Source organism: Battus philenor, unplaced genomic scaffold, assembly GCF_028537555.1.
Source record: "Battus philenor isolate CCGP_79_NKW_IND1 unplaced genomic scaffold, ilBatPhil1.0.hap1 SCAF_23, whole genome shotgun sequence".
Classification (NCBI taxonomy): domain Eukaryota; kingdom Metazoa; phylum Arthropoda; class Insecta; order Lepidoptera; family Papilionidae; genus Battus; species Battus philenor.
Window position 1 is genome coordinate 9,787,764 of NW_027181686.1, and position 22,573 is coordinate 9,810,336.

The 22,573-nt window shown below is 31.4% G+C and overlaps 1 protein-coding gene across 1 annotated transcript in view; it reads left to right on the forward strand.

Annotated features, from left to right (window-relative positions):
- LOC137924392 (nose resistant to fluoxetine protein 6-like) overlaps nt 1-21,493 on the forward strand; it is a 43,146-nt gene extending 21,653 nt beyond the window's left edge. The window contains exons 2-12 of the mRNA XM_068767787.1: nt 1,944-2,083; nt 7,691-8,003; nt 11,378-11,489; nt 13,932-14,019; nt 15,057-15,232; nt 15,489-15,674; nt 17,203-17,382; nt 18,219-18,369; nt 18,868-19,045; nt 20,210-20,352; nt 21,366-21,493. Coding sequence (XP_068623888.1) covers nt 1,944-2,083; nt 7,691-8,003; nt 11,378-11,489; nt 13,932-14,019; nt 15,057-15,232; nt 15,489-15,674; nt 17,203-17,382; nt 18,219-18,369; nt 18,868-19,045; nt 20,210-20,352; nt 21,366-21,470 — 1,772 coding nt within the window. The 3' untranslated portion in view covers nt 21,471-21,493. The remainder of the gene's footprint in view (nt 1-1,943; nt 2,084-7,690; nt 8,004-11,377; nt 11,490-13,931; nt 14,020-15,056; nt 15,233-15,488; nt 15,675-17,202; nt 17,383-18,218; nt 18,370-18,867; nt 19,046-20,209; nt 20,353-21,365) is intronic.
- The last annotated feature ends 1,080 nt before the right edge of the window (nt 21,494-22,573 follow it).

Below are 22,573 nucleotides of genomic sequence, written 5' to 3' on the forward strand. Positions count from 1 at the left end.
TGATTTAGCGGTGGTAGTTGTGTAATTCGCATTGTTTGCCGCATGTGCATTTATCAGCGGGCTGGAGGGCGGTGCACTTTATTGCACGACTACTGCTACATAGCGGAAGTGACTATATATTAGTCCTTTTCTTACTTAGGATGGACTTCCAGAAAGTAACGCCTGAATCTAATACATATCTATATATACGTTTTGTTATGTTATCTGTACAAATAAATACAACCTAAGCAGGCACATACAAATTTAATACCTTTTTCGTTATTTTTTTAGACAATATAGTACATAAGTTTAACTCGTGTATAACTTTTTCTTACCTTTATCTATCGTTCATATGACCTAAATCATCAACAGAGTCATCTATAAACAAACCAAAGTAATTTAAATTATGATATTCATCTATTGAACTTTTTTTTATGAAGGTAACGATTTTTTTAGCTTAATAACAATTAAGAAATTTAAACAATGGATTCATATTCAAATTTTAAAACTACAATGGAAATAAACATAATTTTTTTTCGCTATTGCAGGTTAAGATTTTAAGCATTTTTTATTATACAAATATCAAAACTTGGATATTTTTTATACAACAGGCTCTCACATATTGAAATAACAAAATACATTCGAATGTGCTTCTGTGTGCTTAATTTTTCGAGTGTATTAGTAAAGGCAAAACGAGCACGATGAATACAAATAGTCTTTTCATGTTTTCTTAGCGTACAAAAATGCGAAGAAATAAAAAAAAATTGCAATTTCATTTTCTACATTTTAAACTTTTGACGTCAATTGAAACCAGAAATAGGCGTAAGGGTGTAAATTAATTAAGAAATATCGTATACTATGTATTGTTAGTTTTATATTTAGATGTGTAAATAAATAATATTGATGCTTTTCAAAAACGGGAATAGTCGTACAATTGCATATGAAAACGTGGATATACAAGATGCCAAAAACATCATGACAGCCCTTGAGATTTACTCGTATACATCGATAAAGCAAATACGAGTCGTAAAGGAAATTGTAATTTTATCCACAGGAACCTTCCACAAAGTTTTAGGAGACAAAAAATATGAATGAAATGTGTAGTCGTTCTATTTATTTATTTGCTCTTTATTGTATACATATATATTACATGTAGAATTTGAAAATAAAGTACAAAGGGCGGCCTTATCACAAAGCATATTTTTTCTAAATAACCATTGGATGGTTGCTTAATAAGAAAAAATAGAACTAGCGGTCATCAACTTTTGACGTGAATTATATTAATATTTATATACTTATGTATATATATATATACACATAAGTATATATATATGTATATATGTGTAAATATATATATATATATGTATACATGTGTATATATATATGTATGTATATATATATTTATATATATATTATACGTAAGACAAGATTAATTTTGTTCAAATTCAAAATAAGTTTATTCAAGTACAAATACTTTTGCATCATCAATCATTTAAATATTGTAAGTAGTAAGCCCCCACTGGGTCGGAATGCTTATCTGTTGAAAAGAGCTGGTCAGAAACTCAATACTCTTTTTTTAATAAAATGTAATAATTTTTTATGTACACATTATAATATCAATCATGTAAATGCATCAACGAGACAAATCCCACACATTACAATTAACTAAATTCTCTTCAATGCTATAATAAGATTTATTTATTTATATACTTTTAATTTTACATTTAAAACTAAGAAAAGGAAAGCCTAAGATATGTCTTGAAAGTTTATTATTACATACACGTACACTCAGACCGATGAAGGATTTATTAAATTCAAGACAAAATTTAGGCGTAATTAATTTATATTAATAAAATTACTTGTATATATCGATCTAGCATTCGAATTTCAAAATTTAAAAATAATAATGAAGCGAAGCTTTCTATATTATATAACCATTAATTAAACCCTTACTTTACCAACAGTGGAGCAGTACTACCAGATGCCACAGCTGTTCGAACTGGACGACTACGTGAAATGCCTCTCACAGAAAAACGGTGCCTTCTGCCTGGGAACCTTTGACCTTGTGGCCTCTTCTAACGTTAAATTATTCAATGACCTACAGGTAACACCTCTTCTTATATATTTTTTTATTTTATTACTATTAATTTCATTTATTTATTTATTTAAACACGTAAATTTCTTATACATTCCTTATACGAAATAATAATGCACGTTACTGTGTGACGATAGAGCTGAAATATATAAACAAACATTGCTGTGATAGTTAACTGAATATTATTTCGTATAAATATTAATTTAAGCAAATTAGATTTGTGTTTAAACATATACAACTAATTTGTATTATTAGTATTATACAAGTTGTCATTATCCCTATCATATGATATGACTGAAAACAATTTTAAAGCGATAAAATAATAGCAGGGTTTGTTTCCTTATTCTCCACCTATAATTAAATATTTATTGTCTCTTCTAGAGCTTCAACTCAGTACTAAGTGTTATTATTTTTTTTTTCTGCGTGTATCTTATTTTGTATGTTACCGTGCAATCTTATCAGTGAATGCTATTGCGCCTACAGTACAGGCCTTGCCTAGTGTAGGGAGCACCAGAACTCACGTTGGCACACTCACTTCATTATAACTGTAACTTTAATTATTGTAATGTCGTTTTTTACACTAAAATTGTAAAAGTGCGATATCTACAAGTTTATTACTCTGTTATATGTATCTACTATTATTATAAGACTCATAATTATTATAAATAAATAAAGAAAAAGATTAACATGACATTTTGTTTTCTCTAGTATCTCAACTAGGCCAAACCTGTATTTTAAATACCATGTATTCTACACTTTATTATTCTTTTTCATATAGTTACGACATTACATATAAAAGTGTATATGTCCTCTAGTTCCCTGGTCACCAATTCAGTATTGATAAAATTCTAAACCAATCATATTTTCAGATAATTTACATTTTTATTTTGATAAATTTATGAATTAAGTACTCAAATTCAATCACGCATGTTGTGTTCAATTCTTTTTCACCTTCCTTTCGGTCATTTAACTCACGGTAGAGTCATATTCAAAAGGCATTTTAACTAATATTAACAAAATACATCGTATTAAAAAATTTTCCTAAGCGTTTCCCGTAACAGATAATTAATTGCAAATGTTTGCGGTCGGGGATTACCAAGAATTCTATCCGTTTCAAGCAGTTTTAACCATAAATTTATTTAACAAAGAAAAGCATATTACGTTTAAACTGTAGAAGTAAGGGTTGTCCTAGCATTTTTATAACAGTCTATATATATTTTATTGCCGCTCATTTGTATAATTCTTTAATTTTAGAGTTCCTACTAGAATTCCTAGATGTGTTTCTATGCAAGTCCTACAGTAATTTTATCAAACTTATGCAGACTGATTTTAGACATTTCGTAAAAAATTGCAAGATAATTTATTTCTTTATTATTCCTATTACACGAGTAATTTTCATTGTTTATCAGTACTTTTTTAAGTACACATATTTAGTGAGTATAATTAGTGAATACTGTTCTGTTCTACCTTTCAACAACTAAATTCTTACACTTCTATTTTCTTCTTTTAAATTACTTACATGTTTTATTAGTAGTATATGATTGATTATAAACCAAAAAAACAATATCATCATAATAATAATTATATTCTTAACAGAAAACCTTTGTGGGCTGTTTTTATGAATACTTTTAACTCTAAAACCAAAGAACCTGTTATTAAAAAGATAATAGGGCGTGTTAACGGCCAAATTAGATTACGCCTAAATTAATATATTATATGTAACAATAAAGTTGGTACAAGTGGAAATTTTTGTCCTAAAAGACGCGTTTACGTCTTGTATAATCTAAAATTGATGATATTGGAGTATCCTCTTATACTTCTATGTGACTTTATTATATAATTAGTCAAGGCTGATAAGTGTTTGGGCCAAACTGTAAAGTTGACATATAAACCTGTTAAAGCCGTCAGACAACGCTGAATATAGGTCGCTTTCTAGCTTATCTTATTGGAAATCTGTGAGAGAGGCCTATCCCCAGCTGTGGACATCTAACAAATTAAATAATAATAATGAAACAGTCAGAATTATTAGCAAATAATTAATTTAAATTAACTTATATTATTACAACACTTTAGTTTATTACACAATGATAATTTCTGTTTCTTTATTTCGTAAATATATCTGTCATATACCGCTAATACCAATTAGTTATCGATGTATTCTATCTATTATTTTGCGCAACCCTAATACTCAAATGTAATTGTAAATGCTCTCAGTTAGTGTTATCAACATTTTTTATTGCACACTAGCTGTAATCATACTACCGTTATACTAGATGATTTACTGCCAATAGTTATTTGCCAGTCGTATTTTAATAAAAAAAATTATCACGTTTTATTTAATCATCATTATTTTAACCGTAAGACATTCAGTGCCTGACATAAACATCCCCAACAGATTTCCAATAAAACCAGTTTAAACCGGTCTCAATGCTGCCCGATCTTTATAAAGTCACCTCTTTCTTGTGCGTGTACGTCAAACGCTAGGCTTACCAGGACATGATCTCTACCCCAGAAACTTAAGGACTCCACGGTAATTATGCGCACCTTGTTTCAGCCCATAGACGCTCACTGGAAAGTATAGGTGGCCCACAGAGAAATCTGTGGGGAGATAGACCATAATCACGCCTGTCCTTCGTTCCTAAAATTCAGCTAAGATACCGTACAGATTGTAATAGAGAGGAAAAAACAAAGTAAGGGACGAGAAGGATTAGATATTTATAAAATATGAAAATAAATTTCATATCTAATAGATTTAGGTGTTACCTTGCGGAAGTCCATCCTAACTAAGAATGGGACTTATTATTCCCTATTAACTAATTTAATTTAAACGCATTGTTTGCCGCACGCGCATTTATCAGCGAGCTGTCGGGCGGTGCACTTCATTGTACGATTACTGCTGCATAGCGGAAGTAGTAATAATAATAGGAAGTAGTAATATATTAGTCCCTTTCTTAGTTAATAAATATTATATTATAAATAGAATTTTTTTTTAATTTATAAGATTGTGATTAGGTAGACAAATGGGAGGTGCATAACCAAAGACTAAAATTCAATTGTACTGTGATGTAAAAGGAAACCTATAGTGATATTTAGGAGCGATGGAGAAGCAAGAATGGTGATGTATAGAAAAGGACCAGTAAGCCAGTAGAATATGACTGACATTATAAGTGAAAAAAGGAAAGTAAAAAATATTAAAGTAGAAGTGAAAAAAATTATTAAATTGCTAAAAACCCTGCCCGTCCTAAGATAGAGGTCAACGAAGGGTCCCTTACAACAGGGGCGAATAAAAAAATCATTGCACCTGACAGGCATGTTGGTAATCAAAGTGTGGTATTATACGTAAAGGTGCGTAGAGGTCGCTGCTGATCATCCTCTAGATACTTGTTTGTGAGCAGTGGAGAACCTATTTAATTAATGCACAAAGTGTGAATTATATAAAATCGTATCCAGGATATAAAACCGGTAACGTACGATCGCAAGTCTCAATACCCAAACACTTGCCACGTTATTTTACCTTTTTGTGAATATACCTAATAATTCATTATGCGGTAAAAACTTTAAAGACTCAAAATGCTGTAAGAAGTTTGTTATGGTAATGACAAAGCTGACACTTATAAATATAAAGTTCTTAAAACGTTGAACGTTCAACAAAAAAGATGTCCGGTTTGTTTTAAAATACACATTGCTTGTTTAACTTCGAGATAAAATGACGTTAATATTATTAATTCAGAGTTATTGATTACCTCAGCATTAGTTGGCTCATTCGTCAATAAAAAGCTTTAAACCTCATATACTTGCTACAAATCACCGTGTGTGTGATCGCTCTGAAATTTGTTACATCAATTAATTTTTTTCTTATTGAATCTGGCAGGTCAATAACTTCTAACACTACAAAGTCTAAAGGGTCATTTAGTAAGCAATAATTAGTACTACGTAGTAATTTAAATTTCGAACACGCTTTTTATTAGTTTTTTTTATATAAGGCGTAGCGTTAATTGACAGCAAATGAGCTATACATCTACCACTTTAAAGCTACATATCTATAACCAATCATCCCGTATAAAAGCCTATTTGTTATATATCTGTATAATATTAAAAATTAGATATCGAGCATATATAGATATATAGATCATCATCATGTCTACCAATAGATACCAAGTTCAAGTCGTAAGACCCCTCAAAGTTCACCACGACGACTAGTCTTGAACTGTCCGCATCCGCATTTATATATGCTAAAGACTACTTTTATAAGTGCAGTTAGAAAACTTATGAAAACGACAAGTAACTATATATATATAGTTATATACCAGAGCCATTTAAATTTTTTTTTCGTAAACTTTGTTTTACTGTTTAGCGCTGCACATCAGTCCAAAATGTTATTTCAAAGCTCTGTGAAAAAAAAACATAACAGGTGAAATTGACGATTGTCGTCAACCCTTCTCACGATTATAAATATCCATCGACAAAATCCTTGACCATGTTCACTAGAAATCGTAAAATCGTGAGAGCTGAGGTCACGTAAGCTTTTCACACGACAATTTTGATTAGTCATTGACTTCAACAATAAGCCAATGTTAAGGCCGTGCATAATTTTATAATAAATTTTATCATATGACATTTTTTAATGTTATATTTAATATTATTCATAGCACGCGTCTAAATTATTGTGTACAATTACAAAGGTACATTTTCGTAATTTATTTATTTATACATCAAAAGTACCTTCACATGCAACCGGGAGAGTTAACTAATAACCTAAAATTGTAAATAGAATCAAAAAGCAAATCAAAGAACAAGTAGTCAACCATAGTAGTACTATTTACAGTGTGCTAAATGTCATCTATTTTATAAACAGATAGCACGCACACATTATAAGTAAGAAAAAAACTATAGATAATAATAAAAATTTATAATGTACAAAATAGATAAACCAAAATTATAGGCATATAATGTATTAATCTTTTCACGTTGTGGTAGAAAGCAGGCAAAAGTAGTAATCAAGGAAATGGTTGACGCATAAGATAAATAGATAAGAAAAGATAAGAAGTTTAAATTTAAAGAGCTAGTATTACAATTAGGATCCGTTGAAAATCGTTAAGTAATATCGGGAAATAGAATAAGCACTAATTATAAATAAAAATAAATTCACATAAAATTATTACCCTAATATAAAAAGTTTACGCATCGGCGGCAGAGGAATGAAGGCGTGATAAAAAAAACAATATAGGATCCAGAGATTCTTTTTAAAGAAATATTTTGTGAAGTAAATATTACGACGGTATATAGACGGTATATACAAGAATATTAATAAATTTAAGAATAATGGTGGTGTACATAAAGCACCAGAAATAAATAAAAGCTTTTTATACCTTTCTCAAGGCTTCATAAAAGAAGTAATTCTTCTCTGTACGACTGTGTACGGTATCACAATATAAGTCCATTAAATGTATCTAAATTAGAATAAAACAAAAACTAGTGAAAAGTCCTATTATATCGTAGAGGATTGTTTTAGCCTAGCACTAGAAGAGATTTCATTATTTTTTTAAGATTTTTATTTGTAACAGATAATTAATAAATTTCATTTTAAAGACTTGCATGTTCCTATTATATTTACAGAAATTCTCCGAGAACACGATTTACTTCAACCACACCCGCATCCACCGCGGTTACTGTGTCTCCAGCCGATGCAACCACATTGAGGAACCCTTCCTCAGCAGGCGGTTTACAAAATGCGTCAATAACTTAACGAAAAACGACTATGAATTGGAAGCAAAAATAGCCACGCTGGAATACTGTAGAACGGCAAAAACCCCACCTGCGAAACCCATCGACGAACTAGACATATCATTTGCTTATCTCTGTGGATTTATTATTATAATGAACGTGCTTGGAACACTCTATTACTTATTGAGAAACCCTGACAACAAACGTGAGTTGCTATTATTATATCATTTTATTGCGATATCTATTACAGCCTCCGATTCACGAGATCTCTGGTTCAATACTGATCACTTTTCAAACTACGATAGCTTACACAACAATCAAGTTATGACCAATATGTACTCTGAACTGTTATTTTCTGCACGGTCTGTTTAGACATAATTAATGGTAATTGGTAGTCGTATCATAAATATATTGCAGATTCCAACTAACAATCTATTATAAAGGAAATGAAATATCTTAAATTATAACAGATTTTGTTTTACAAATTCTTGGTATCATAAAGTTTATAGTATAATAATAATTAACATATCAAAAAATAAACACTAACAAGTATAATAAGGCAACTACTGTAAAATACAGTGCCCATCTGAGCATCCTGTGGATATGAAGAACAGGTGTATGAACATGATCACCAATGCCTCCGAGAGAGAACCTTGGCTTGGACTGTCTCTCTATCAGAGGACGACCATGGTTTGAGGCACAACCTTCTACTATAATCGGATTATAAAACAATGTATTATCAAGATATTCCATGATTTCCATGTTTAAATATCAACAGAATTCAAGTTCATGCGAAAATATAAATCTATATTTATTGATAAACTTACATGTATGAATCATGTACAATACAAAACGTTATACATAACTTTTTACGTCAATCATTCCATCTTTACACCACTCAAGGTTGACAGATAGATAAAACTTATAGTTTTAAATCCGCCTACATTTTTGTACAAATTTATATTATTTCTTTCTACAAACACCACGAGAACACCATAGCATCTCTTTATTGTATTTAAATTATTAGTCTGCATACTATAGATTAAATAACATTTTCTGATCTCTTTCGTAAGCTGTCCAATGTGGAAATGTGCCAAGTCTTTGTAACTTTCTACGTACGTAACTATACACCACTCCCGCGAGCTATATGCGGCTCTTTATAGAATTTTTTTTTATGCAACGGTCTGTCACTGCTGCCCAAATGGCATTTTCAAATTCCGTGGGTTTCAAGCAACTAGTATCTCTGTGTATGTATTGTTTCGGAAGAAGTTAATGCTGATAGCCTTGCGGCTTTAACAGCTTCATCGGAAAGAGTCGCATGACTGACAAAACGTCACATAGGTAGTGTGGAACAGAAATAGTTCTCTACGAAGCCGAAATTAGCCGATTGTCTCTTTCCAACGGTCGATATGCAATATTTATCGCCGGGTACTTTACTATTTTACCGGATTGGCAGGCAAAATTATTTGAGGCTCTCAATAAATATACCCGGCATCCCCTTTCATCTTAGTCTTATAATATTTAAAAAAATAATTGTTATAGTTTCGAAATTTGAATTGCTGACTCCTAATAATTATTTACCAAAGTTTAAAGAATCGTAAAGAGAAGTAAAATAAATGTCTTTAATTTTTAATATATGATTATTTATTCAACTAATTATAATTATTTTGCACTTTTATTTATGTTTTTGAATAACTTTTAAATATGTATTGGCCTTTCCTGCTATATAAGTTTGTTACAGTTATAAATAACTATTTAAAACACATTCAACTATTCAAAACAACACTTTTTTTAAAACTACAGACTAAATTAAAATATCTATCACTAGCTGTCAAACGTTTGACGTAAAAAAAAATATTTTAAATAGTACGTATATTTACTTATATTTATGGATTATATAGAATTTAATAAAAAATAAAACATGTAAATATAAATATTTATAAACTTTGAATTAACATAATAAATAATGTAACACAAAAAATATGACATAAAAAAGATTACATTATTAGTAAAATCTTGCAGTGCTAAAAAAGAAAATAATTTTTAAGTGTGACAAAGAGGGCATTATTAAGAAATTTAAACAATCGTTATTGAAAATGGTAAATGTGGAATTTATCGTATTTATTTATTATTTTTTACCTATTTGGACTGCGATACTCCGGTAACTTTTGATATTTCTTTAAAACCCAAGGTATTTTCACATATTGAACTCTTGTATAAGTATAAATAATTATAATTGTATGACGTGGAATTATTTTTTTAATATAATTACAATGAAGAACGCAAGGGTAACATGTCACATACACACGGCGGAGTTGTTATTCGTTATAAACGGTAGCGTCATTATTTAAACCCATCTTTGGCGGGAAATTCCTTTTGTTCTGACGTCATTTATTTACACTTTACTTATATATCTAATTAATACATTCATACATTTTATTATGACAGACATATAATATTTAATTAATATAAAGTTGGAAAGTATTTAGATTTATATAATTATCATTTTATTCTTCGGGTACCTTAACTAACTAGCGAAGGTTATATCAGCATCACCATGTCAGGTGGTAGATGCCCACTGCAAGGTATATACATCCCCCCAAAAATCGCCACGGTAGTCGGTTTTCCACTTAATATTCTTGATCTTCTTAGATTAATGTATTCCTCCTTATTACTCTGCGATTTTTAACAACTCGATAGCCTTTGCGATTCATAAACGTTCCTGGATGTTAGTTTTACGATATTGCCGTGTCAGTTTGCCGTGAAACCTAAAATAAAATATACAGGTTAATTGGTATAGATGTAAAAGATTTAAAGCAGTGAATCTATAGTTCATTTGCTGTCAATTAAAGTATGATACAACCTATTAAAAATTAATATTTTCAGAAATAATAAATAACATCAATATAGAATATAAATTATTGTTTACTATCCGTCCACTGCCAAAAATTACTGGCCTGCCGCATTACAATAGAAAAAAAAATATTAGACAGGTGTCATTTCATACAGCGTAATTGGGAACTGATAAGCTTTAAAGTTTTTTACTCACAAAAAGGGCTAAATTCATCCTTTTAAAATTTTTACACTAATAACCATTTACCTTGTAATTTGCTCATGACATCCACCTTTTCCAAGGTCCGGTCATTTCACATTGAATCTCTTTCGTCTAAACGTCCGAAATATGTAACCTGTCGTATCTTAGAATTGGCTGGCTAACTTTCTTTTTTTGATCTTCATCCAAAAAATATTATGACCCGCCGTATTTGCTAATATACGCCTGTAAACTCACAAAGCCTATAATTAAAGCATACTGTCAATCATCCTATCTAATGAGATCACTCTTAAATATATAGTACGTAAATTTATTTTTTTCTATTGAAATGCTACAGGCCAATCCCAACTTCTAATAGTATCAATTCTAAGTAAGTTAATAATCCGAATTTTAAAAACGCTTTTTATTAAAATTTGAATAGGGCGGACTGTACGTTATTTGACAGCGAATGATTAATACATTCACCCCTTTGAAGCATTTACACATATAACAAATCACCCTGTATATGTAATCTGTTTATGTTACAGCAATGCGATGGCTCCTGGCATGGTCGTTAACTGAAAGTTGGAAGCGGCTCACTGATTCATATGAAAATGGCGATCCGCGACTATCCGCACTCGAACCTGTTCACGGAATGAAGTAAGTTTTATTACAACCTATCATATAATATCTTGATACTTTATACTTTTTACCATAAAAAAATATACCCTCTCTGTGGTAAGCTCCTAACTTATACGAAGGCTATTACGATAATTTTCTTATTTATGTGTTATACTAATACAAAAAGTATTTATGTAAAAGTCTGTTAAAATAATTATAATAAATACACTTTTAAGGATCGAAGAAAATTTGAATAAAGAACAATAGAACATCAGACAGCCCGAAAACCAACGGATTGTACACGATTCTTAAAAGTAATTTAAAAAGCGCGGGAAATAGGAATAACCTTTATATATTACAAATAAGTCGGTTTAAATATCGAAAAGAATTTTTTTTTCCTAATTCACGTTTTGTTGTTGTCATTCCAGTATATAAACGTCCAATGCAAGGCCTCTCCTAAAGATATAACTATATTACCCCGCTTGGCCGGCGGGTTGGCAATCGCAGTCTATTATTATAGTATGCAAAGAACGCTGTTGTCCATCCTTTGGAAACTTGTTTGTGAGCAATGGCAATCCTCTATAATTAATTCACAAAGTGTGTACCCCGAGAATCGAACCCGCGACCTCCGATCTCAAGTCTCAGTACTCTACCGCTGAGCTACCATCGCATCACACTTACCTGACAAATAAAACTGATATATTAAGAGTTTTGATATCGACGTTCAAGCCATCGACACAACTTAAAACAAGTATAGCTGATACCTGTCGTCTTAATACATTAATAGTTTCCGGAATTCTATTTACCGATCCGTTACGAGAAATATATTGTACGCTCTACATATTCCAATATAACCCGAAGGTTAATTATATGAGTCACAATATTTCTGTGGAAGTTTAAATTAATTCAGATCGTATTAAGTTTTATTACGTCATTTGTAAAGATTACATTTATCGTTTTCTTACTGTGTAATTAAAATGCGTTCATATAAATTATCATATATATCATATCATATAGATTATATTACCCAATATGACGTTAAATTTAACTTAGAAAAATTAAGTTAACGAAATAGAAACGTCAATGATGACTAACATCTCTTTTTAAAAAAATAATCTTCTACTGGAGCGGAATGCAGAAGCTAGTGGCATTCATTCACAAAAAAAGATGCGTTATATTATGCATAATACGAAATATATATTTCAATTTATTTATTTAGACAGATAATATCTTAAAATCTTGATTGGGTTTATCAAGACTTCTACTTTAAATATTTCGTGGGTAGTATTTATGTTGAAAGTCATAAATGATACTATTCCTGAAAGGATAGAGAATCCATAGATGAGCACGACCACGTTTTGCGAACTTTATCAAATAGAAAAGCGAAATATGAACAATATAATTAAAGTTGACAAAGAAGATTTCTTTATTTATAACAGTGATCATAATTATCGTACGTCTATTTCTTTCTGTCCTTGACGACAATTTCTCTCGTTTTTATATTAATAAATACACCTTTTTTTATCTTAATAAAACTTCCTTTAAAAACTGGTCGTTTATATTTTTTGCTTTTTAATGATGGATCTTTTTATAATACTAAATATAGTTATAGTTGCAAAATATTTATTGAAAACACCCGTTATTAAGAGCTGTCTTAATAGATTAACATAATTAGTACCGCCTTCATTGGTTTATTAACTCTTTCTAAGGACAACATCTACCTTTTTACATTAAGACCACAGCAAATTTTCAGAAACTTTACTCTATTAGTTTTTTATTTTCTATTTAGGTTTATTCTTTATTTATTTATTTTTCTAAAAAAGTCTTAGAATGTTTTTGTGTGAAGGTATATTACATTGTAAATGACGTAATAAAAGATAGCCACCACACACCTTGAATGATGACACCATTGTTTTTTCAGTTCAAAAATCCATTGTCGTTTCTTTCACCTTTTTCTTCTAAGATCTGAGATATTTTATCGGAAATAATGGTAGGCTCAACTTGAAGTCAGCAAGTATACATACCATCGTACATTTAACAAAGAACTTTAATATTTGAATTTTAATAGGTGCATATTACATATCGTGTTTTTGAGGATTTCTTTTTCAATACTATTACTTTGCTTATTCTCGGTTGATGTTGATGCTGTTAGCCCGGGGGCTTTTACAGCCTCATTGGAAATAAATTCATGGAGCGGTAAGGTTCCGTGAACTTAAAAACTTAAAAATAAACATAGCTGGATAGGCTCGTTCTAGTGTTGTGTATATGTGGCTTGGAGCAGCGTGGACCACAGGCCACAGGTCAAATTTTAGAATACAAATATCACTTTAAGGATCTTACAATTGACTGCGGTTTCCTGAAGACATTTTTAGTGATTTTAAAGAGAACGTTTTTTTTTTAATATCTAAAAATTATTATTTTACAGCTATTATTTTAACAGTTGTATTATACACAAATAAAGTTTCTTTCTTTTAATTTCAGAGCAATAACTCTCATCATGGTTCTAATGGCCCACTCCGTTATAATATACCACACAGCCTATCTCTTCAATCCATTCTTTCTGGAATACGTAAGTATGTTTTACAATATATTATATTTAAATCTTGTTATTACTGTTATAAAACGTTTACCTAAAATGTATATATAACAAATGTTCCGTCTTAATTTTATATCATTTATGAAAAGTGGCAACCCAGCGGTAGAATATTACGACTTACGCCCGTACATCGCTGGTTCAATTTCCGAGATGCATTATAATGTGATTCACACATTGTATAGGGTTTACCACTGAATCACAAACAAGTTTCCAAAGTATGGGCAGCGTTCGTTGCGTACTATAATACTACATTGCGATTGAAGTATATCCTCCATAAATATCTTTAGAAAACGCCTATGCCTTGCAGTGGGCGTTTATGCGCTGTAATGACGACGACGAATATAAATCATTGACGCACGAAAAAATTACACTATACATATAGAAACTGGTAGACTTGAATTTGTTGAATAACAGACCCAAGACAATCATGATATATTCACCTAAAATCGGGGAATATTGTGATATACAACCCTTGATGCCCGAGGTCTATTTTATTCTGAAACTCATCAAATTGGATTCTTCTGACTCATTTTTATGACGTACACAAGTTTGACAATAAATAATAAGAACATGTGAACAGTGTATAATTACATATTTAAACTTTTAACTTTATGTTTATTATGGTTTCCGTAAAATAAATATGTGAAACAATAGATAAAATCTATTCTATTGTTTCTGAAGATATTAATGCTGTTAGCTCTAAAGCTTTTACAGCTTCATCGGTACTGAGTTCACGGAGCGGAAGGGTCCGTGAACTAGATATATAAAGTGTATATAAATTGTATGTATGCAACATAGCAAACAATTATTGAATGACTGAATTTTTTGAAATTTATATTTGAAACTTACGTTTACATTAAATAAATCTCAACGTGTCAGTGGCTGTGACATTAACCTGTTGAAACTATATCTTCGTGATATCAATTTCAATTTCAAACCATAGTTTATATTGAAAAATTCTATATAAAGAAGTAAATGCGTAAATGTAGCGTTACAATATATTCTTCCAGTATAGCTATCATCCGCTGAGCACGTTTTTCCACAACGGATCTGTGATCGTGCAAACTTTCATCGTGCTGTCTAGTTTCCTGCTCTCTTACAATCTTCTCATCTACGTGGAAAACAATCCGAAAAAGGAGCTCAACCTTAAAATGTTGCCAAATGTGCTGATAAATCGCATTGCAAGGTAAATTAATTACATTTAACTACGTAATCGTACACAATTTAATTGTAGTCACCTTCTCGCGTCGTTTTTTTTTTTTAATTGATTGATATCATTGATCCTTTTACACATAACAGGTTTCAATATTCATCTGTTAAAATTCATGGCACATACGGCAACGCGATGTAAAATACAAGAAGCGCCATCTAGTTTCGAATAGAATAACTACATGTCTTGTGTTAACATTCTTTTTTACAATTGTTAATTTGATAAATTCCAGAATAACACCAGCGAACATCGTTATTATCGGCTTTGCGATGACTTGGTGGCGGCACGCGAGCGACGGCCCGCTGTGGAAGCCGCTCGTGGACACGGAGTGTTCCTATTGCAGAGACAAGTGGTGGACGCAGTTGCTCTTTATAAACAACTTCATCAAGAATGACGTCATCTGTCTCGTACATACTTGGTAATAAAGCCGTTATCGAATTCTCATTAATCTAGACTCCTGAAGCAGTGTTTTCCAATCATGGGCAAAATAAACCTTGTCGAAAGTTTCATACAGAATGATTGGTTGTAGTTTTAATAACTTTAACATTAATTTATAGCTTTACTGTCACTTAAAAGCTTCTGGCTAGATAAAGTTTACAAGGACAAATAGCAAATAGTAATAATAATAAATATTTTCTAATTCAAATTTTGAAAACGCTTTACTTACGAAATTATCATCATGTTAATTATTATTTCTGAAACCATTTTTTAGGTTAGTATGTACCATACATTAATTGACAACAACAGAGCTACCCCTTTAAATCTTTTCATTCCATTTTTTTTAAATGGCCCCCGTTATTGGGGACCTCTCGTGCCCCTATCTTGTGGGGAACAGGGACTTTTAATTTTTTATTAATATATTCACACACTTCTATTTATTTTCATTCTCTTCTTTCATACTTCTTATTATCTCTCTTTCTTCTTCATTCATTGTACAATTTTCCCAGTCTTTCACTTCCATTCCGTTATCCTTACATCCATCCTCAGCCATTACACGCTAATTCTAGTTTACAATTTTATTTATTATTTATTACAATTTCGCACCATTTTATTTATTACCCATTTTTATTTTACAAATTAATTAATTCTTTTACTATTTTAACTATTTTGGTGCTTTCTTTACAATATAATTTCTTGCAATATCTGAATCATCTATATCGTTTTATTTTTATTTATAGCATTTTTAATTACCCCTTGGCAGTAGCTGAGGAAGCATCCTCTCTCCTCTTCATTTTGCTTTTCATTCCATTCCATCCATCTTTTTTATTCCATTGTTCTTCCACTGCTATACATAGGCCTATCCCATGGATTTCCAAAAAAAACGGCTGGAAGTGGCCTGCATCCAGCAGATCACTTTAACAAGGTCATCTGTTCACCTCGTGTGTGAACATGTTGCTATACATGCTATGCGCTACTTATTTGTATATACAGCTGACTAATAGCATTTAGCATTTATAGAACGTTATGTACTGTCCTCATACAGGATGGTACATTATAGATGTAAAAGCTTTAAAGTTGTGAGTGTTTAGATCACTTTATTGCAATTGATGTATGGTACACCGTATCTAAAAATCAGTGGTGATAATAATTCAAAAAATCGTTTTCAAAATTCGTATTACTATTTATTAAAGTTAATTACTATTTACCATCTGACCCTGCAGATTTTCTACGACCATAAGTTATTGGTCTATGGTAATAGAAGAAATAAATTAAGGTAACATATTTCAAAGGAATCACTATTTTTTGCTGACAAAGTTAACACTTATAACCAATCACCCTGTATATGTCAGAGATATAAGTGTTGTTTAAGTAATGTTGTCCCGATCTTAGGAAGAATTCGTATATACGTAATATTTTAGTCAAATATTGGGTACGCAATTTCTGACACCTAAAATATAGGTTTAAAATTTTTAGAAATTCCATCATAAGCTTCATCATCTTTCCAGGTTCCTCGCCGTGGACATGCAGTTATACGTTTTGGCTGCAATTTTAACCCTGACCCTGGGACGGTCACTGCTCAAAGGCATCAAGCTGTTGTCCTTTATGTATGTCTTGAGCATGGTGGTCAACTTCCTCGCCACCTATTATTGGAACTTTAAACCTGTTATATTCTTTTCAAATGCTGAGTAAGTACTTATCCAATATTTTCTATGTTGTTCTAGGATGAAACATTTGTTGATTTAATAATAAAAATATTTTATTTAAAAAAAAAAGACTTCTGTAAAGTAATTGTGAAATATTTTGTCCGTGCATTATATAAGTGCCGAACCGATGACATTCTTGTCAATGCCGACACACAAGTTAATTTTTGGTGGCGGGAAAATTTGAATAGTAAAAATTTCGTTATACATATAATAATATTGCGTAAGGAATATATATTATTAAAACATGGAATGCATTTTTTAAATTTCCTGGTAATATATTTCGGCGCGAAGACGTCTAAAAAATACTCAATCGCTGCTTCTAGTATTTCTTCGCGCTTCATTACGCCTAGAGTCAAACAACTGTCTAAATATTTGTTGCGCCAACTTAAAAAAATAATTAAAAATTCACAGTAACGCATAAAACAAACTACCCCTAAAATATTTACTCAAAAAAATATTTTTTTCACCAACTAAACAAATCGTTACCGTCAAAAGATTTTAATGTCTTCTTTTAAATATAACAATACTTGTATTGGACAACACTGCTCACGTTTTTCTACATTGAATGGTTTATTATATTCTAATCAGTGTCAAGTACAAATATAATGTTAACAAATATGAATGCAAACACAAGCTAGATTTTCGAAATTATAAATAACATCGTCTCACTAATTTAATTAAGAATGATTAAAACAACATCTCGTCCAAAATACCACAGAAATTCTTTAAATAAAAAAATCCTTCATAATTTTTTTCTGAATTTATCTTTCGATACCGAAGGGATATCTTGGATTACGACTATTGTTTGTATATTTTAGGGCAATGCGGAAAGTGTACACCGGAGAGCCAACGTTCACGTGGTGGTACTCAATGCCTTGGTCCAGCCTCCCCGCTTCGCTACTTGGTCTTATAATCGCTTTTCTCCACTACTACTGGCAACAACAGAACTACAACCCACAGGAGAGCCTTGTAAGTTTTACTCTTCATTACCATGATCATCATCATCATGCCCTGCAAGGCATAAGCTTCTCGACGCTCGTGCAATCGACGGTGTCTAAGTTACGAGATAAGTCGCTGGATAAAAATCGCATATGACCGATCATTATAGTGAACTTTGGGGAAAGCTCGTGCCTTACCATGACCAGGAGAAGCCAATTGGGTCTGACCTTGAATAACAATCGTAGATCATGGGTTCCATTTCCATCAAGCCCAATCATTATCCTCATTTCAGCAGTAAATCTTTATAGGAAGGTTTTAAATAAAGAAGATCTACTCTAAATCTTCCACTCTTTCACGGAGATTGTTGCCAAAGGGTTCATCTAACAAAAAACATATTCGTTAATTTGATCACCATAGGCAAACTGCGGCAAGATGCGTTCAGCGTGTGACCTGTGATCATGGCAATTTCTAGTAAAGACTTATGCCTTGCCGTGGGCGTCTATATCACACTGTGTTATTTTTTTACAGCTATTCCGCATCCTATACCGCAGCACAGTTCCTCTGATGTTTCTGTGCATCCAGTCCGGCTACTTCATCGTTGACATCACTTCGCCGCTGGTCATCGCAGGATACGCCGCCCTCGACCGGCCTATCTTCGCTCTCCTTACAGCTATCGCCTTATTGGGATTCATATACAAAATTGACCGTAAGTATTAATTTTCATAAATAATTCATTTCTTTAATAAGTGCCTAGAGTTATTTCCCCATAGGCAACTTTCAAAATTTAGCTGCTTCTGATGGAGCCCCTGCATTATCCTTTCTAACATATTCCCAAAATTCAACAAAAATTAGAAGTAACCATGGAAATTTACGGTGCGAGTAAGTTTTATTCAATATAAAAATTCGTATTTTATATGCGAATATTGTTAAAATACATGTCTTTACAAGTAACAGTCGCTTAGCTAAAATATTACCTGCCTACATTAATACATGAAAACAAGCTAACATTTTAGTTTTTCACTATCGAAGGCAAATAATTTTGAATCAGAATTGACGTCACGCCTATGGAGACTTCTCTCACCATCCGTGAACTCCTTAATGTCCACCTGGACCACTTTGGGAACTAATTTTGTGGTTGGTAATCTATACGAATTGCATTAAGATAAAAATATAAAGTTTAATACTAGCACCGAGAGATGGCGCTAGTTGGCCAATTGAAAGTTAACACATGTTAAGTGTGTAAAATTTATCAGAGGATGAAAAATGATCCGCTTAATTTATATTAATATCATAATATAATTATCACTAAATATTTTATGTTTATGTTTAAATTCTCTAAAAATATATTACACAAAAATTACACTAACAATAGGTGTCTGAGGAGACAACATGCTTTGCGTAGAAAAACAGCAAGTATTTTATTATATATTAAACTATATATAAACAAATGCAATTCCCAAAGCTTTCAAAGCAGCCAACCGTTTTTCTAAAATTAAATGGCGCATCAGATTTACATTGCCAAATTACGACAAAAATGTTTTCTAGTTTTTTATCAACATAAAAATATTTACGACATTGCAAATATTTATATGAGTAAACTTGACTAAATCTTCTCTTCAAAATTTAACAAAAGTAAACAAAAATTTTGGTACATAAAAGATTTAATTATTAAAAATAATCCTTCTTAAATATGAGTCGTTCTTTTAACAATTTGGTACACGTAATCCAACTTATACAGTATATGTTTGTAGTAAAACTCAATTTTATACATTTTTTACTATGAGGAAGATGAGGAGACCGATGTACATCAGTGTCCAACGACTGAAAAAATGATGATATCATAATACACCGTTTTTTTTTTTAATTTCAGACCTATGGTGGAGCTTCCTCTCATGGTCAGGCTGGAGGCCTCTCAGCCGAATGTCCCTGTCCATCTACCTGGTGCATTTGTTCTACAACTACACGCAGGTGGCGGTAAAGACCAATCTCGCCAGGGCGTCTATCTACGAAATAGTGAGTATTGCAGTTATATAAAATACATTTTATTACGGAAGAACTTATGAGTTATACTGTTATAATATGCTGTACTGCTATAATGCGAGAGACTGCTATATTGTGCTATAGTGCTATAATGTGCCTAAATGCTATACTGCTATATGTGCCTCGAAGATAGTTTCAGAATCTAATCACTAAGGCTTATTTTGAACTGCCGAATTGATAATAAAGTTAAACTAAGTTAAGAATAAATTATAATATCATAAATAATCACTGTTGCAACCCAGTTACAATAGTCTCATTAGGATTATATATCATAATCATCAGCCGTAGGACGTTCACTACTACTTACAGGGATTTTACACAGATTTTCAAAAGGATTTATTGAAAGCGGCCTGTAGTAACTGATTGACTGATCGGCCTGAGTTATCCGATGAACTTAAATTTGGACTGCGTACCGCTAGCTTTACCAAACGTTTGTGTATATTAGTTAAAAACGCATCGCCGTATATATGAAATACTTTATACTGTAATCTGTGTAGATTTATTCGTTAAAGTCACCTTGCGGGAGCATTACCACTAACGCTCCAATTTAGCACGTGTAATATATAAAAAATATTACATATAAAACATACGAACAAACACACAAGTGCACATGATATTTCATGTATATACTAATTACATACAGACGAACCGACATAATCAAGATCGTGGGAGATCGCTAGATGCAACCTATGCCTTGCAGAGAGCGACTATCAGTAAACATATATGGAAAAAAACAGGCCAAAGGCAAGTTACTGCCCAACGCAGATGACCAGCACCGACAGCATAACATAGCAAGGACAAACGACAAGGACAAGACAAACTTCCCATATATATTCATGTTATTCAATAGCGAGGGATTCTACGCAAAAAGGAAAAGAAGCATTCCGTCTGGAACAGCAGTTCGCTTTATTTCACAGACTTTTACTCAGAATATGTATTGTACTGTATTCCAAAAAATTGAAATTGAAATTGTTCTTTTTTTACAGGGCGGGCACTGGTTCGTCACAATATTTATGACGTACATAACAGCACTGCCCGTGCATCTCTTCGTCGAGATACCGGTCCATCAGTTTGTTAAATCGTTCACATAACGCCTGCCTGACTCTAGATATAAGCTCAGACAATACCAAATAACGATTCACGTCGTTTTAAATTAAGTAGCAATATTAATTGGTACGACTGGGAATACTGGTACGATATGCAAGTAGAATTTATGATAAATAATTTATTTATAACATTGTAATTCAATCAATTCTGGTAAATTAAGTTTTATTAAACTGTCATTTTTATCAAATAACGTTGAAACGTATAGCAAAGATTTATTCTTGAATATTAGATATACCGTGAATAGTGACCTTTGCTTTACTGCTTAACAGTATACAGAAAAAAATGAAATAGTGTACCTCCGTTGAATTTCCAATCAAATTTGACATATATCTGCCATGTCAGAAATGTCATTATCAAAGTCACCGACATGTCAAAAATATAAAGACTAGAATAAGTGGGTCAAAAGTTAAACTTTGAAGACAAACAACTGGAGATATATGTATTATAAAACCTATCCTTATATCAAAACTGCTTTTGTAATATAGCTTGTTATAAAAACCACGACATAGATAAATAATTATAAATAAAATCACATTGGTATGCAAACACAGACATCTGTGACTTGCAGACAAGTTTTAAAAAAAAAACTATTATTTCGCGTTTTAGATTACATTTTTTGGCAGTTACCAAAACTATATTCGACCTACAGTATGTAGATCTCATGTGACAAATATCTATTTATATGAACTGCCTATCTTTGTCAATTAATCAAAAGAGGCGTGTTTAATAAAATTTGTATTTAATAATCGATCAATATGTACTTTTTTTACTTAAATATTTACATCGTATACACCGCAAATGGACAAGTAACACGTTCAAAATAAAGTAGTGTTTCGTTTGAAGAATTTATGACGTTAATATTTTACGTTAATCCAACTAACCGGTTTTTGAATTTTGTGTTATCATTATATTAACGTCTTGAATTACTTGTTTGTCTGAATATAAAATGGATATCAGTTTAAATTAAATATAATGTAAAGACCACATCACTCATTTGTAGTTGTAGCCAAACTTATTTTATATCAGAAACTAAACGTGTATATTAAGAAGTTGGATATTATCAAGCTAAAGTTATTTTTTAAAAAAT